The 16,788-nt window shown below is 58.4% G+C and overlaps 2 protein-coding genes across 3 annotated transcripts in view; one reads left to right on the plus strand and one right to left on the minus strand.

Moving 5' to 3' along the window:
* SMG6 (SMG6 nonsense mediated mRNA decay factor) overlaps nt 1-9,158 on the plus strand; it is a gene marked incomplete at its 3' end in the record, with an annotated part of 299,777 nt that extends 290,619 nt beyond the window's left edge. The window contains exons 16-19 of the mRNA XM_080712911.1: nt 8-161; nt 3,576-3,787; nt 4,073-4,154; nt 9,028-9,158. Coding sequence (XP_080569037.1) covers nt 8-161; nt 3,576-3,787; nt 4,073-4,154; nt 9,028-9,158 — 579 coding nt within the window. The remainder of the gene's footprint in view (nt 1-7; nt 162-3,575; nt 3,788-4,072; nt 4,155-9,027) is intronic.
* Nucleotides 9,159-11,535: 2,377 nt separating this feature from the next.
* On the minus strand, nt 11,536-15,320 carry HIC1 (HIC ZBTB transcriptional repressor 1; the record flags this gene model as incomplete). Of its 2 annotated transcripts, none has more annotated exons than XM_080712910.1 (2): nt 11,536-13,676; nt 15,104-15,320. In XM_080712910.1, the coding sequence occupies one exon, from the start codon at nt 13,654-13,656 to the stop codon at nt 11,536-11,538; it is 2,121 nt and encodes a 706-aa protein (XP_080569036.1). The 2 variants fall into 2 exon arrangements, with proteins under 2 accessions (XP_080569036.1, XP_080569035.1); XM_080712909.1 differs by lacking the exon at nt 15,104-15,320 and adding an exon at nt 14,003-14,039.
* Between the last annotated feature and the right edge of the window lie 1,468 nt (nt 15,321-16,788).

A 16,788-nucleotide genomic window follows, 5' to 3' on the forward strand; every position in this document is an offset into this window, starting at 1 on the left:
CTTGTAGGCTGTCCTGGAGGACCAGAGTCAGATGAGGCAGATGGAGCTGGAGATCAGGCCCTTGTTCCTCGTACCAGATACCAACGGCTTCATTGATCACCTGGCCAGTCTGACGCGGCTGCTAGAAAGCCGGAAGTACATCCTGGTGGTGCCCCTCATTGGTGAGCCAGGCGGGCGGGCGGGCAGGGCAGCCCCGCACATGTGCAGCAGCTCCCTCCACAAATGCCCCACACCCAGAGAGAGGCAGGCGGAGCCCTGCTGTGCGTGTGTAAGACAGGATTTGCAGGGAAGTAGGAATGTGTGGGGCAAGGAAGACTGTTTAATAATCAAAGCAGTTCAAATTATCATGCCTGATCCATGGCTTAAACTGCTTGAGCAAATGGACTCCTGTGTCCCAGCAACCAGTGGCTACATGAGCCCAGCCCTTGTTTTTATCCTTATAAAGCTTGCAGTAAAACAGCAAAGCTGGTTCCCGTTATTGGTAAACACTCAGCCCTGGCAGATAACGGCAGTGCTGCTGGGTGGTCTGGCAGGGAGGCCGGGAGGATTTTGAAGTGGTTAGATGCCTTTGGTCTGATTGTCTTGAAGCTTTTCACGATCATTCTGTTGGTTCGAGGTAGCATTCTTCTGGCCAGTGTCACCCTAAGGCCAGGCCGACGGGAACCCTCCAGAGCAAGCCTTTGGCTCACGCCATGGATTCCTACTGCTTGGGTGCTCTCCACTGTCTGGTCATCGATGTTGGTTGCAGGGTCAGCATCTCAGGACCCAGCAGTCTTGCTTTTCCATTCTCTGGTCAGAGGAGCCCAGCTGGGCTGCCTCCAGGGGACTGTCTGGGCACCCTTCATTCTTGGAGCTCTGTGGTGGGTCAGCCGCAGGGTGGGCTTTGGGCTCTGGGCTCCTGTCAAATGCATCTGATAGAGCTAAAAAGCTGAGGGTTCTGCTGTGGAAGAAGAGGGTCTGGGAGGTGATTGTGAAGCTCGGGTTTTAGTGGCCTCTTCTCAGCAGCCACTTGGAGCAAGTTTGGGAGCCCTGTCCTCTGGAAAAGCCACCAGACAGGCATTCTGCCTGCCAAGCCACCTCTGACATCCATGCCAAGATGTCCCATTGGGCCTTCCCTCCCAGGCCCAAGTGTCTTAGTGCCAGATGGGGTGGAAACAAAGGGCAGGAAACATCCGCCCCTGCAGAGTCTCTTGAACCCCGGGGGGTTGTGGGAAACACGTTAGCACCACCTGAGAATGTTGGCACTGAAGCAGCCCTCCTCCCTGCCTCCACCCTCCCTGTCTTCCTTCCCCCTCCCCATGTGGCCTGGCCAGAAGCTCTTAAACCCAGGCCCTCAGACCTCAGAGAAGGATTTCTTTACTTCAAAAGAAGAACAGCTCCTGTCAGAAAGGCAGAGCATCCAGACCACCTCCTTGTCCCAGGCATCCCACCTCTCGGGGTCCTGAGCTGGGCTGCCTTTCAAGACAAGTCTCTGTACTTTCCTGTCCAGAAGAAAATGAATTGGAAAGAAAATGAATTGGTCACTTTTTGCTAAATAGTCGGGAAATGGTACAACCAAGAAAGCTTGCCCACATCCCAGGAGAGTCCCCTTAAGACTCAGAGGGTGCCTCAGAGACTTTCCCAGGCTAGCAGGTTTTAGTCACCAGCACCAATTTTGTGCCTGCTGTGTGCACAGACTCCCTGTTTCTGAGAGATTCAGTGAAAGGCAGCTGCAGCCCTTGGCCCTGAAAAGCTTATGGTTTAGTAGGGAAATTGAGATTTGGTGGGGAGGAGCAAACACAAGAAAACTGGGAGGATACATGCAGAACAAAGTAGAGGAGCCAAGGGTGCTGGAAAGTGACAGCCCTGCTGTAGCCACAGGCCAGCCTTTCCGACAGCAGGTCCTGCACCCAGGGACAGGCTGGGATCCTGCTCACTCGTGTTTTCTTCAGTGGACCCCTGCCCTGTGGCCTGAACAGCAGAGGGTTAAGCTGATACTTCCCTCACTCGTTTCTTGTGCTCTTTAACCTGCTCTGTGCTCCTTAGGCCTGACCCCAGCATTGAGAAGGTCTGCCTGTGCAGAAGCACAAACAAGCTTCCCCTTTGAAGCCTGTTTAGTTTGGAAGCCGGAAAGCAGATTTTGGGATAGAATACCAGTTTTTCCTGTTTGATGTTCTGTTGCTGTACCATACACCCATCTACCACTATTCCCTAGATTTGGCTGTACATTATGTGGACACTCTAACCTAGGTTGTTAAAAGTATAGGCTGTGTGTGTGTGTGTGTGTGTGTGTGTGTGTGTGTGTGTGTGTGTGTGTGTTCCCACATGGGCCCTTTCCAGAAAGTGTCTCTGAATACCCAGACAATGAGTGCCAGGCTCACCATGGAACAGCATGCTCATGTCGACTCCCCAAGCCATGAATCATTGTACTAAGAAGAGGCCTCAGACCCCAAACTCTCCCGGAGCCCCCAAGGAGTACATATTTCCCACTTGACCTCAGGCTTTTGGCTGGAATTTTGGAAAGAATCTTCACCAGAAAATGAAGCCGTGTTCCAGACACATAAGCAGGCAGACAGGCACGCGCGCGCGCGCATGTGTGTGTGTGTGTGTGTGTGTGTTTGTGCGCACACACACACACATAATATCAAGTAGGTGGTGTGCCAAGGCTACAGTTTTAAGAAATATCAGGGCCCACTCAAGTGATGCTGTGACTGCCCTTCCTTGTAGTGACGTCCCTGCACTCTGCCCTCTTGCACTGGGCCAGATAGCTGCTGGAGAGTGCTTCACTTTCTTAGCTCCATACCCTTGCCACTCCTGAGCACTTTTTTTTTGTTTGTTTGTACTAGGGATTGAACCCAGGGACACTCTACCTCTGAGTTATACCCCCAGCCCTATTCTTTTTTTTTCTTTCTTTCTTTTTTTTTTTTTTTTGTGGTACTGGGGATGGAACCCAGGGGCCTTCTACCTCCGAGCTACACCCCCAGCCCTATTTTTTATTCTTTATTTTGAAACAGGGTCTCACTGAGTTGCAAAGGGCCTCACTAAGTAGCTGAGGCTGGCTTCGAACCTGCGTGATCCTCCTGTCTCAGCCTTCTAAATGCTGGGATTACAAGCATGCGCCACCACGCCCGGCCTATTTTATTCTTTATTTTGAAACAGGGTCTCACCAAGTTGCTAAAGCTGGCCTTGAACCTGTGATCCTCCTGTCTCAGCCTCCCAACTACTGAGATTACAGGTATGGGCCACCATCCCTGTCCCTGAGGACTCTTTTAATTTGGTTCTATAACAGAGAGGGGCAGTAGAGGGGCCAGGTTTATTCCTCTGAAGACAGCAACTCCAGAAAATCCCTTCAAGCTCCTCCCAGGAGGAAGGCAGTGTCCCAGGGAAGAGACAGAGGGGCTGGATACTATGGAAATCTGGGGCCCATCTTGCCCCACAAACTCCCAGCCTACCCTTGTTTCACTGAAGACTCTCAGGAAAAGGTGATCTGTGGTCTATGAAAGGGCTGGCTAAGAAGGTGAGTCTACAGATGTATGGTGAAGATAGATATAATTGCTGATTTGCGGAGGCTGATACCATGGATTCTGTCTCATCAGTGATCAATGAACTAGATGGCCTGGCCAAGGGGCAAGAGACAGACCACCGGGCTGGAGGCTATGCCCGCGTGGTACAAGAAAAGGCTCGGAAATCCATCGAGTTCCTGGAGCGGCGATTTGAGAGTCGGGACTCTTGTCTGCGAGCCCTGACCAGCCGTGGCAATGAACTTGAGTCCATTGCCTTTCGCAGTGAGGACATCACTGGCCAGCTGGTGAGAGCCCCCAATAGGAAGGAAAAGCCCACAACCCACTGTCAGAACAGGGTTTCCAGGGAGGATGGCCTAAAGGAAGGCCTGTGGCCTGGGCAGCTGAGTGGGGGCTACCATCAAGGCCCCAGAAGAGGAAGTTCCTTGTCCCTAGACCACTCAGCACAGGCCCTGTCACGCAGGGCCGGAGCAGCAAGGGAGGGCCTCTGAGAACCCTGGAAGTACACCTCTGCCTCCTCTGCATGGCGCCCTCTCCTGCCCAGTGGTGCTTCTCACACTGTCTTCTTGCAGGGTAACAACGATGACCTGATCCTTTCCTGCTGCCTCCACTACTGCAAAGACAAAGCTAAGGATTTCATGCCCACCAGCAAAGGTACAGCTTGATCTCTGCCTCAGAATCACCTGTCCCCTGATCTGTCTCCTCCTACCCATCCTAAGCCCCCTGAGAAAAGTCCCTCTGCTGACTCTGGCCTGGGAGGTCTAAGCAGGTCCTCCGCGAACTTGGACCAGCCTGTCTGCTGCCCTTCCCAAGGTCATGCTTCCCCATCATCCCTCCCCAGAGAATGTCAGGTAGATCTTGGGCCAACATAGGAATAAGTCTAGCCCAGGAGGCCCAGCTCTAAGCAAGGAGCTTTCTCACTCATTCTGCATCCATTTCCTTTCTTGGTCCTCAGTGAGCTCCCTGTGACAGCAGAATGTCTTTGTGATTCAGTGTAGCTTGTTCTGGCTTGGTCTCCTGAGCCAGACCTGTAGCTCTGAAGAGCACAATCCACAGTGGGCACACTCCCATTTCTTGGCTATTTTTATTTTTTATTTTTTGTGGTACCAGGGGTGGAACCCAGGGGCTTTTCTACCTTCAAACTATATTCCCAGACCTATTTTATACTTCATTTGAAAACAGCATCTCTCTAAGTTGCTGAGAGCCTCACTAAGTGGCTGAGGCTGGCTTTGAACCTGTGCGATCCTCCTGTCTCAGCCTTCCAAGCGCTGGGATTACAAGTGTGTGCCACCACGCCCAGCCTACTCTTCTTTTAATTTTTTTTTTTCATTACCAAGGTCATTCTACCTCCAGTCTACCAGTCTACATCCCCAGCCCTTATTTTTTTCTTTTTTCTTTTCTTTTTAGTACTAGGGATGGAACCCAGGGCATTCTATCTCTGAGCTATACCCCCAGCCCTATATTTTATTCTTTATTGTGAAACAGGGTCTCACTGAGTTGCAAAGGGCCTCACTAATTAGCCAAGGGTGTCCGTGAACTACGATCCTCCTATCTCAGCCTCCCAAATGCTGGGATTACAAGCGTGAGCCACCATGCCCAGCTCAATTTCTACTCCTCTGAGAGCATCCCTGAGTGTTTAACGCACATCAGGGCTGAGGAGAAGGTGCTTCCCCAGCTCGGAGTGGGCCTTTTCTTCTGTTCTCTGTGGCTAAGAGCTGTAGAGTTTTGCAAGCTCTGGCTGGAGTTAGAGGCTGCTGAGAGCTTGAGGGCTGAATCCATAGCCCAGCTCTCAAGAACATCCTGGTGAGCATTATCATCTTTGGTCAGAAGCCCACCCTAGGGCTCACTTCCAAGCGCCTAATCACATCAGCGTTAGCCCTGAGCTTCTGTCCTTCACAGCCCACAGGGTCAGTGGCACTCGGGCTTTGTGCTCCTGTTTCCTGGGGTTCTGACCGTTTTTCTTCTGGAATGAACCCTAGCACCTCCTAGGTCAACATCACCTGTAGAGCTGGTCATCCTCGCCGTTGCTTTCTTCCCATCTCTCTATATGGAGTCACCGTCCTTCCCTTCCACCTTTATCACCACTCTGCCTTCCATTCATGCCCTGGCCCTGGCTTTTGGGCTGCTCAGGCTGTCTCTCTCCTGCTTCTTCTCTGTTTTAGTTCCATATCCACTTGTGCCTGGTCTATGGTGGGTGTTGGGCACTCTACCTCCAAGCTACACACCCAGCCCTTTCTGTGTTTTATGTTGAAACAGGGTCACCTCTCACTGGGTTGCTGAGGGTCTGGTGAGTTGCTGAAGCTGGTCTAAACCCTGCCATCCTCCTTTCTCAGCCTCCCAAGCCCTGGGATTGCAGGCGTGCACCACCACACCCAGCCCATCTGAGCCTTAGCACCAGGGGCTGGTCACGAGCCTACACGACTGCTTTTCCTCAGAGGCGCTCTGCCACATGGCTTGCATGTACCACCCCTTAAGACTCCGTGTGGCATGCTCAAGTGGTGCAAAGGAGTCCTGGCTGAGCCCAGCAGAGGAACTTGTGCTCTGCTTCAGGTTGCTTCCAGAAGGGAACCTGGGAGAGGCGGCGGGATTGCTGAGGGGCCTGGTCAGCAAGTGTGGCTCCCACGCTGCTCTGCCTCAGAACTGTTTGTTTCTTAGCGCACATGCATTTTGGCTTCGGTTCCTGGTTCACCCTAAACACCCTACAGGAACCCTTTGCCATCCTGGGGACCGCCCCTATCAGAATTACATCAGCAACGGCTGGTGTAATCAAACCCCATTTGTCAGTGTAAATTCTTAGCAGCTTAACTTGTCAGATTCACAGAGAAACCGTCACCAAATATTTATGTGTAAACGATGTTGAATTTTAAAATCATGTGGATTATGGCGGATGGGGCCTGACAAGATGACAGTTTCTGGTTTCTAACAAAGTGAAGTTACCAGTATCAAAACAGAGGATGTTTATTGTTAAAAATGTCTCAAAGTATCCACAGAAAACCCTGCAGACCCCTGCCAGCAGGCTGGGCCTTGGTTGGCTGACCTGAGGCCTGGGACTCTTCTGGTCTGAGGCCCATGGCAGGAATGATGGGGCTCCAAGAAGCCAGCTGGGAGCCCCATGTAGCACCATATATCAGCCCCCACCATACACTCACACTCCCAAGGGCAGGCTCATGCAGCACCCCCATACCCATAGCCACCACCTCTGCCACTACGGCCCTTGCCCCCTTTATACCCCCTTACCCCTCTCCCCTTTTCAACACCAGTGATCCCACTGGTCTCATCCTCCCTCTTCCCCAAAATCTTCACAAGGCTGAAAGCCAGTTCTTAGCCTCCTTGCCTGGAGCTGGCAAGCTTGAAACCTCTCGGGTCAGACATGAATTTATGCAGCCCCCTCTACCATCCCCACACAGTCCATGAGCACCACAGGATACTTCCTGTGCCTCACGGTCTCCTGGACCTCTGCCAGGAAATGCCCAGCCTAGGACTGAGCGGGTATCACTTGTACATGTGCTTGGCCCCACTTTAAGCTCTCTCCAGTACATTAAAGTTTAGAGACAGGGCCTGGCACAGTGGCACACAGCTATCTCAAGGCCGAGCTGGGGACTGCAGGTTCAAGGCCAGCACAGTAACTTAGTGAGACCTTGTTTCAAAATAAATGTGCTCAGTGGTAAAGCACCCTTAGGTTCAGTCCCCAGTACCACACAATGTTTAGAGGGGGGAAGAGAATGAAGAGATTCTGCTAAAAAAAAGTCATCTTTAAAAAAAAAAAAAAGGCTATCTGTGCAAATATAGAAAGGGTTTTTGTTTTGTTTTTTTTTGTTTTTTTTTTAATGCCAGGCATGGTAGTGCACGCTTGTAATTCCTGCACTTGGGAAGCTGAGACAGGAGGATCACACAGGTTCGAAGCCAGCTCAGCTACTTAGTGAGGGTCTCAGCAACTAAGTGTAGTGAGACCCTGTTTCTTTTTTTTTTTTTTTTTTTTTTTGGTGGTGGTACTGGGGTGGAACCCAGAGGCTTTCTACCTCCGGGCTATACTCCCCAGACCTTTTTTTTTTTTTTTTTTTTGAAACAGGGTCTCGCTAAGTTGCCGAAAGCCTCACTAAGTAGCCGAGGCTGGCTTCGAACCCATGCAATACTCCTGTCTCAGCCTCCCAAGCGCAGGGATTACAAGCGTGCGCCACCACGCCCGGCTAGTGAGACCCTGTTTCTAAATAAAATGTAAAGTAGGTCTAGGAGTGTACCCTGGAGGTAGAAAGTCCCTTGGTTCCATCTCCAGTACCACAAAAAAAATTTTTTTTCTTTTTTTGCCATATTGGGGGTTGAACTGGGGCATTCTACCTCCAAGATATACCCCCAGCTCTATTTCTTATTCTTTATTTTGAAACAAATTCTCACTAAGTTTCAGAGGGCCTCACTAAGTTACTGAGACTGGCCATGAACCTATGATCCTTCTGTCTCATCCTCCCAAGTACTGGGATTACATATATGGGCCAACATACCAAGTTTTAGAAAGGTCTTTAAAGTATATAAAATTTGACTAAAGTAAGTATGGCTAGTATGATCACAGTGTTGTAGGGGAAAAAAGCATTCATACACACACACACACACACACACACACACACACACAAATATATATATACTTGTAAGTGTGCATAAAGAAATCTAGAAAGGCACAAAACAGAGCTGGGGTAATCCTGACTGCTTTTCCATTTTACCCTCTCTACATGGATTACTTTTTTTTTTTTTTTTTTTTTTTTGCAGTACTAGGAATGGAACCCAGGGGCTTTCTACCTCTGAGCTACACTCCAGCCCTATTTTTTATTCTTTATTTTGAAACAGGGTCTCACTGAGTTGCAAAGGACCTCACTAAGTAGCTGAGGCTGGCTGCGAACCACAATCTTCCTGTCTCAGCCTCCCGAATTCTGGGATTACAAGCGTGCACCACCACGCCCGGCTAGATGAATTACTTTTATTTAGCAGAGGAAAGTCGTGGCCGTAGCCAAGGGGCCACGTGGCACAGCTCTGCCGGGCCTTTGCTCGGCTCTCCTCAGTCCCTCTCCCCACACGTTGGAGCCGTGCCTCCTCTTGCCGTTCATCTTTGCTTTTCTACCTCTGGATGCATACAGCATCAGCCTCCTGGCATCAACCTCTAGCATCAACTCTCCTGAAGGACAAAATGTGCAAAAAAGAAAAAAAGAGAGAGAGAGGGAAGGGTGTTATGAGTCCAGGGCCAGCTACACAGGCAGAAGGGGTAAAAGAAGCTTCTCTTACCCCCTTAGTTCAGTTCCTGGAAAACAGGTCTGCAGAGCCTGGTGGGTTTGGGCAGCTCTCAGGTACAAGGCAGAACTGAGTCCTGTGCAGAAGCCAAGGGCGCAAAGCAGAGAGCCCTAGCCCTTGTCAGACAGTAGGGGAGGGGCACCCTAGGCTGAGTCTGTAGGGGAAAAGGACTGTGGAGGGGCCTCCCCTGCGGGCCCACACGCCCCTTACGGTGCTGTCCTCAGTGAACCCCTTCTGCTGTCTGTGCCCACAGAGGAGCCAATCCGCTTACTGCGAGAAGTGGTGCTGCTGACCGATGACCGCAACCTGCGCGTGAAGGCGCTGACCAGGAATGTGCCTGTGCGGGACATCCCGGCCTTCCTCGAGTGGGCCCAAGTGGGCTGAGGGGGCCACACCAGGGCCACCCCATGGTACCATTCCTGAGAAGCCTCCAGGCGCCCAGTGTAGCACGGAAGATGCCCACATGCCTGAGCCACCAATCCACCCAGACAATAAACCATCCTCTTCCAACCCACGCCGTGGCCATGCTGTGGGGGAGCTGCTCCTCACAGAGCCCTTACCAAGGGTCAGCCGGAAGCTGCTGGGACCCTGCTGGGCTGCCAGAATTTGGCAGGGAGGTGGTTGGCTGGTGGCAACAACGGGTGGGCGAGCCAGATCAGCTGTCCCGCTCCCAGCCTTCCCCTCAGCCCAGGCCTGCTCAGCCCAAGAACTCGCCGCCAGTGGCAATGGGGCAGGGGCCTAGCGTTTCTGTCAGTCCCAGGTGAAGTCACAGGCCCCTGTAATCTGCAGAGCCTCTGTCTTGAATGTGTCCAAGAGGCTTTGGCTGTCATGAAGAGAGTGCCCGAGGTGTGTCTCCATCTCCCTGAGGCCTGGATCCCCCAGAGACCCATGTCTCTAACAGCCGTAGGCCCCCACCTTTTCTGCCCCCCCCCCCACCCAGCACACAGTCCCATTTTGCTGCTCTTCTGCATCGACCTGAGTGCCTGGCACTCTGCTCCATTTTCCCCTTGGAAACTGTCATGTCTCTAGAGGGAAGGGATATCTGGGCTCGGGCCCATGCCTCCTGGCTGCCCTGCACCTGCTCCATTTCCCCTCATCAAGAAATGTCTTCAGACTCATCTACCTCCTTTCCTGCCCTCCCACCAGAATATCTATCCCCTCACCCTTCTTCCCCTTCTGGTTGGTCCTTTCACCCTCCCCAGTCCCCCAACTTCCTCACCTCGGTTCCTTGTCCTGGAGATTCTCACTCTGAATCTTCCTCCTCTGGTACCTGTGGCAGGAACCTAATAAAGCTTTCCCAGCCCCTGCACTGAGACGCTTCTGGGCCTGTGGGGAGGGCCCCAGGGCCTGGAGGAGCACTGCCCGCCTAGAGTGTTCACCTTATTTCTGACCATTTCTCTGCACTTCCCAGAAGAATGCACACGGGGGCCTAAAGGCCGAGTGTCTCATTGCCCCTGTAGCTGGTACCCACCCTCACAACCTCGCTTTGGAAAGCTGCTTCTGGGAATTAATTGCTCCAACCCAAGGGACTTAGGGGAAGGCAGGGTCTTAGTGGAGCAGAGGTAAATCTGGATGGGACCCACTGTCTGATTCTGCGGCCAGCCCAGAAGATGGAATTGTGCTGTGCCCTCCCCCCAGGCCCAAGAATTTGCCAGAAGGAAGGGAGGTGCAGCAGAGTGAAGGCCAGTGGTTTGGAGCTCAGGGTCTCCAGACTCTTTTGAGGCCCTCTCCCTGACCGAAGTCTAATGGCGGGGCAGGCGGGGGTCTCTTCTCTCTGTTCCATTCACAACATTGGTTTTGTTTCCTAAATAAATTTTTAGTTATGAAACATGCCTGACCTCTTGTTGATGTTTCTGGGATTTTGGGGGTGGGGTGGCAAGCGCAACCCTGGGGTGGGGGGCTTACGCCTTCCCTGGTGCAGCCCACTCAGGTTCTTGTGCAGGGGCAGAAGAGAGCCGCAGGATTGGGACCTTGGTTACTGCTTTATTGCTGTTTGGTTTGAGTATAGAAAATGGAAGCGGCTCTGAGAGAGCCTGTGTACAAGGTAGAAAATATACAAAAGGGCAGGGAGCTAAGGAGACCGCGGTCCAGCCCAGCCCAGACTGGGCTCAGGATGGGGGGCCGCCCGGGGAGCATGCAATAAATATGGTCCGGGGCCCCAGGGAAGGAAAGAGGACACCGCTGGGCTGGGAGACCAGGTAGGCCAGAGCTGTTCCAGCCCTGCCTCCTGAACTCGCCACCCTTGGTGGTTGGAAGGGTTGGCCCTGGGGCTAGTGCCACTTGTGCAAAACGAGTAACTTCACATTATCAGTCCCGGGGGGCAGGAGCGGGAGGCAGGGGACCCTCCGGCCGGCTCAGTTCCCTTCCCTCTCGCCAACACTGCCCAACGCCTTGACCCCGGCGGCGGGGAGATTCACAGTGAGAATGGGTGTGGTCGCAAGGGCCGGAGGTAGGGCTGGGAGCGCCCCAACAGTGACACCCCTCCCCGCAGGAGCAGCACGGAGCCGAGCGGAGGGGAGGGGGCCGACGAACCACAGGAAGAGGCGGGAGAGGCCGGGGTTCTCCTTTGGTCAACGCTGATATCAAAAATATAAATCTCCCTTCCCCGTCCCACCCCCGTCCCGGGGTTCCCCCACCCCCACCCGGGCTAAGGCACTAAGCGGTGAGGCCAGGTGGGCCGCGGCGGGGTGGGGCCGCCGCTACTAGTGGCTTGGGGGCGGGGCCGCGGCTCCCTGCGGGCTCCACCCGGCCGCCGGGCCCTCTAGGTGGGGGAGAAGCGGTCGATGGTCCGGCCGTCGGGCCCGGCGGCCAGGTGAGCGCCCTGACTCAGCACCTCCGCCGCCTTGTCGGGGCTGAGGCCCAGCTCCGCGGTGAACTTGGCCAGCGGGTAGAGGCTCTCGAGCGCCACCTTGGGGTCGTGCAGGAAGTGCGTGGTCTGCGCCAGCAGCTCGGCCGCGGCCGCCTTGTCCTGCTGCTTCAAGCTCAGCTGCTCGGCGGTGAGGCGGGCCACCGCAAAGACGCCCTCGGGGAAGTCGAGCTTGCCCTTTCCGTCGGGGCCCGGAACGCCGGCCAGCCCGCCGAGGCCCGCGAGCGCCCCCGCCGCGCCGGCGCCGCCCACCGCGTGCATCTTCATGTGGCTGATGAGGTTGCGCTGCTGCGCGAACTTGCCGCCGCACACCTGGCACTCGTAGGGCTTCTCGCCCGAGTGGATGCGCATGTGCTCGGTGAGGCGGTACTGGCGCGTGAAGCGCATGCCGCACGCGTCGCACGCGAAGGGCTTGAGGCCCAGGTGGCTGCGCATGTGGCGCGTCATGGTCCCGCGCTGCGTGAACTTCTTCCCGCAGATGGTGCACGGGTAGGGCCGGGTCAGCCAGTGCGTCTTCTCGTGCTGCCGCAGCGTGGCGGGGTCCTTGTAGCTCTTGTCGCAGGACGCGCACCGGTAGGGCCGCAGCAGCTCCCCCAGGCCCCCGGGAGCCCCCGCGACCTTGTCCGCCCCGGCGCCGAAGGGCGGCCCCAGGCCGGCGGCCCCCGCGGCCACCTCGGCCGCCTCGACCCTGCCGTACAGCGCCTCCTCCTCCTCCACGTGCGCCTCCACGTGCGCGTTCAGCTGCTCGGAGCTGGGGAAGCCCTTGCCGCACGGGATGCACACGTACAGGTTGTCGCCAAAGCTCTCGGGCTCGCCGTAGGCCAGGTGAGGGCACGGGTAGCCCTCCAGGTGGCCGCCGGGCGGGCTGGGGTCCTCGCTGCTGCCCGTCTCCTCGCTGCTGCTCTTGTAGTCGTCGCCGTCGCCGCCCGCGCCGGGCCCGTCCAGGCCGCCGGGGAAGCGCGGGGGCGGCACGAGGCCGAGCGCCGCGGCCCCGGGCGAGGCGGCCGCGTCCCCGCCGCCGCGCTCGTCGCCGCGCTCGCCCGGGGAGCCGCGCCCGCGGCCCAGCTCGTCGGCGAAGCCCCCCAGGCCCGGCTCGTGCTTCATCCAGCGGTACAGGAGGCCGGGCGCGTCGGGGCGGCCGGGCGGCTCGGGGCCCGGGCTGCCGCCGCTGCCCCGGAACGGGTCCGGGGGCGGCGCGGCCTCCTCCAGCTTCTGGAAGGGCAGCGGCGGCAGCGGCGGCAGCGAGAGCGGCGGCTCCTTGTAGGCGCCGGGAGGGCTGTCCGGGCGCGGGGGCAGCTCGCGCTCACTCAGCGGCCGCTCGGACGCCGCCGGGCCGGGCGGGCTCTTCTTGGACAGGTCCAGGCCGCAGAGCGGGGAGCAGCGGCGCTCGGGGGCGCAGAGCGCGGGGGCCGGGCCGGGGCCCGAGGCGTACAGCTCGGCGCAGTGCGTGTTGACCGCGCCCTCGGGGCCCGCCGGCGGCTCGGCGGGGGGCGGCGGCTGCGGCCCCGCCGGGGAGGAGTAGCAGGCCTGGATGACCGGCGTGGCGGCCCGCAGGCCTCGGCCCGGCCGCCCGTAGGGCGTGTAGCCGCCGCCGCCGCCGCCCCGCAGGTGGCAGTACTTGCCGTGGCGCTTGAGGCGCTTCTTGCACAGCGCCACGAGGTCAGGGATCTGCAGGTAGCTGGCGGCGGCCAGCACGGCGCCCAGGCTCGGCTCGGCCCCCGGGGCCGCCGCCGCCGCCGCCTCCGCACCATCAGCCAGGCGGCCGGTGTAGATGAAGTCCAGCACCAGGCGGAACACCGCCGGGCTCACCATGTCGTGGTCCAGGTTTAGCAGGTTGTCATGCACCACCAGGGACTTGAGGTAGGCGCTGCTGGCCGCCAGCACGTTCTTGTGCGCGCGGAAGAGGGCGTTCTGCACCACGATGATCACGTCGCACAAGAAGCCCTTGGTGCGCTGGTTGTTGAGCTGCAGCAGCAGCTGCCTCGAGTGGCCGGGCGCCTCCATCGTGTCCAGCATCGTCTGCCCAGCACACTCTCCTGCGGGGACACACACCAGCCAGGTAAGCGCGGTGCAGCGCCCTTTCCGCCGGTACCCGGCCCCGCACTTCTCCCCGCCACTTCCCCTTCCCCTCCGCTGAGCAAGGGCACGGCGCGGCCTGGGCACTGGTGAAGGAGGATCGGAGGCCTCGGGAGTGGGAGCCCAGGCCGGCTGGCCCGAAACAGAGGGCCGAGCTGGAGGAGAAGCGCTGCGGGTGGACAGGAGGCCAGGCTGGCTGGTGCGCCCCAGGCCCAGGCGCAGCTGAACACTGGGTAGGTGCTGGGGACTTCCAAGGAGAAAACTGTTTAGGCGAAGTGACAGTTACCCGATTTAAGTAAAATGTCCGCTTCAGGAAAAGTCATTCGGGGCCGAGCAGTTTGCCCAAGCGAGGAGCAAGAGGGCCGAATGAGAAGTGCCTCCCGCCTCGGGAGAAGTTGCCCCAGTCAGGAGAAGTGATACGGAGGATGGCAGCGCTGTGCCCACCGTGGCGCCGCCCGGCCGGGGCTGTCAGGCCCAGCTTTGGGGCCGGGCAGCGACGCAGGGAGCGGAGGCAGTGGCCGCCGTGGCGGGCAGAGCGCGAAGGCCTGGCCTCGGCGCGGGGAGGGCGTTATATCGGGGCAGGAGGCTGAGGCAGGAAGCAGGTGGGGGGGAGGGGGGAGCCACGCAGCTCCCAGGGGAGGGAGGGGGCAGCGCCCCAGGCGGGCACCGCGCGCAGCCGGCTGCGGCCCCGACCCCGGCCGGCAGCCCTCCCGCGCTCGGACCCGGCCTGGGCCTCGGCTTCACACTGGGGACCGGCGCAGTCCCTGTCCAGCTCCCCTCGGCCCCTACACCCCCCCCCCGGAACTCGGCCGCCCCAAACTTGGGGAAAAGTTTCTCAACTTCAGACAGGGCGGGCGGGGCGCGCCAGCCCCAGTCCCTCGGCCCCCAGCTTCTCCTCTCGGCCCCCGATTCCGGCAGCCGGGCGGCGGCGGGGACGAGCCAGGCCCTGGGCAGCTCTTCCCGCCCGCGCGCCCGCCCGGCCCGCAGGGTCTGACGGCCCGTTACCTGCGGCCGCTGCCCGCCCGGCCTTCCCTCCCCGCGGCGGTGGCGACTCCTAGCCCGTCCGTGCCCCACCCGCCCCGCTGCCAGGCGCAAAACTGTGCCAGGGCAGCGCCCCTGCCAGCCCCGCCCGCCAGCTCCCCTTCCCTTCCCTGCCTCTCCAGCCCATGTGCGGGCAGAGCCGGCCCCGGCCCGCTGACCCCGCCGTGAACCCCGCGCAGAGCAGCCGCCCCGCGGTCCCGCGTCCTCCAGGGGGGACACTCGGAGCCCAGGCCGCCGGCCGCAGAGGGGAGCCCGCGCCAGAGGATGCGCCGCGGCGGCCAGCGCGCGAGGACCGGGCTGTCCCGGTCCCTCCGTGCCCCTCCCGGTCCCCAGATCGAGGACCCACCTGGGGGGCATGTCGGAAGCCCCGGGCCCGGCTGCCGGCGGATCCAGGGGGGGACGTGGCTGCGCTGCGCTGCCCTCCGCCCGCCGGGCCCCCGGTCGGTCTGTCCTGCTGGTCCGTCCTCCCCGCGTCCTGGTTGCGTCTCAGCCCCGCCGCGCTTTCCGCACACTCTTATCTGGAGCGGCCGGGGCCGGCAGGCGCTCCTGCGGCTATGGCGCCACCTCGCGGTCTCGCAGGACTTTGCTCCGCGCGATTGTAACCCGGGTCCCGCGCACCTGAGCCGAGGCTTCGGAGATGCTGAACCGGACAGGGGAAAGTTGTTTGTTTGTTTTTGTTTTTGGTGCTGGGGATTGAACCCAGGGGCATTTTTCCTCCGAGCTGCAAACCCAGCCCTATCTTTTTATTTCTTTATTTTGAAACAGAGTCTCCCTAAATTGCGGAGGATCCCAAGTAGCTGAGGCTGTCTGAGAACCTATGATATCCTCCTGTCTCAGCCTCCCAAGCACTGGGATTACAAGCGTTCGTCACCACGCCCGGCTGACGGACACATTTGAAGAGTCACTCTTCCAGATGTATTTACCTGGAGACCCAGGTCCCCGACTGTGGGTCCCGGACTATGAGCCCCGTATACCCTGGGATTTTGAGCTGAGTGTTCCGGCATACATTTTTCTAGGCACATAACCCCAATTCAGAAGTTCTGCTCGCAAAAGGACTCTGGTAGCAGTAGGTGGTGACACTAGGTGGTGAGACGGAGGGTATGGGAATCCTAAGCGAGATAAAGGTACGCAGGATCTCAGTCCTGGACTCGACTGTCCTCTTAGACCTACTCTCTAGCGCGCCCACCTTCACTCAGGCACATGCGTCAGGTATGCACAGCATAACCCGGTTTGCACCCAGACCCTGGGGCCAGTGATACTGATGACGCGCAGGTTTGCGTAGACACCCCCGCCCCCTCCCGGAGTCCTGGCTCTCTGGGAGACTCCAGGACCTGCCATATAGAGACCTCATGAGCCTGGACAGAGGTGCTACCAAACAGCCCACCCTGAACTTTCAGGTCTCCGGAGAGACTCCAGGATACTCTACTAGAAACGGCTGGATAGGTGCCCACCCTTAGATTTCCCGTGTGAGCCGTTTGGAGGGACCTCGAGTGAGTGGCTTTCCCACTCAAGAGAAACAGGACAGTAGGGCCTGCGGCTTGGTACCCCAAAATGAAGGCCCGGTTCATGGGAGTGATGTCTTTTCTGGGAGGGAGGGGACCCTGCACTAGTCCCTGAGCGCCCCGCTGCCACTCCGGAAGTGTCCCTGCGCAGCCGGGAGGAGGCGCCAGGACTACCGCAAGCACCGCGTCGGCGGCCGACGCTCCGCCCCCCCCCACCTCCTGACCCCCGCCCACACGGAGGGGGGCCTTGAGGACGCTTCTGATTGGCTGCGCCTCGCGAGGCGGCGGAGCGCGAGAGGCTGGGGCGCAGTGTTACCGTGGTAACCGACGAGGTTATCCCAGATAGCGTCTCTCCGAGGTCTTGGAGAGCTTAGCAACGTGGCGGGACTGCGCTTGCCGCCCCTCCTCGCTGTCCTCAGGCCTCCACGCCCCCGCCGGAGGCAGCAGCTGAGTCATTGTGAGGGGCGGCCGCGCCGTGGCCACTAGCTGTCCCTCCAGACACCAAGGTCTTGGGCGCCCCCCGGAGGTT

This window comes from Muscardinus avellanarius, assembly GCF_963383645.1.
Source record: "Muscardinus avellanarius genome assembly, chromosome: 16".
Classification (NCBI taxonomy): Eukaryota; Metazoa; Chordata; class Mammalia; order Rodentia; family Gliridae; genus Muscardinus; species Muscardinus avellanarius.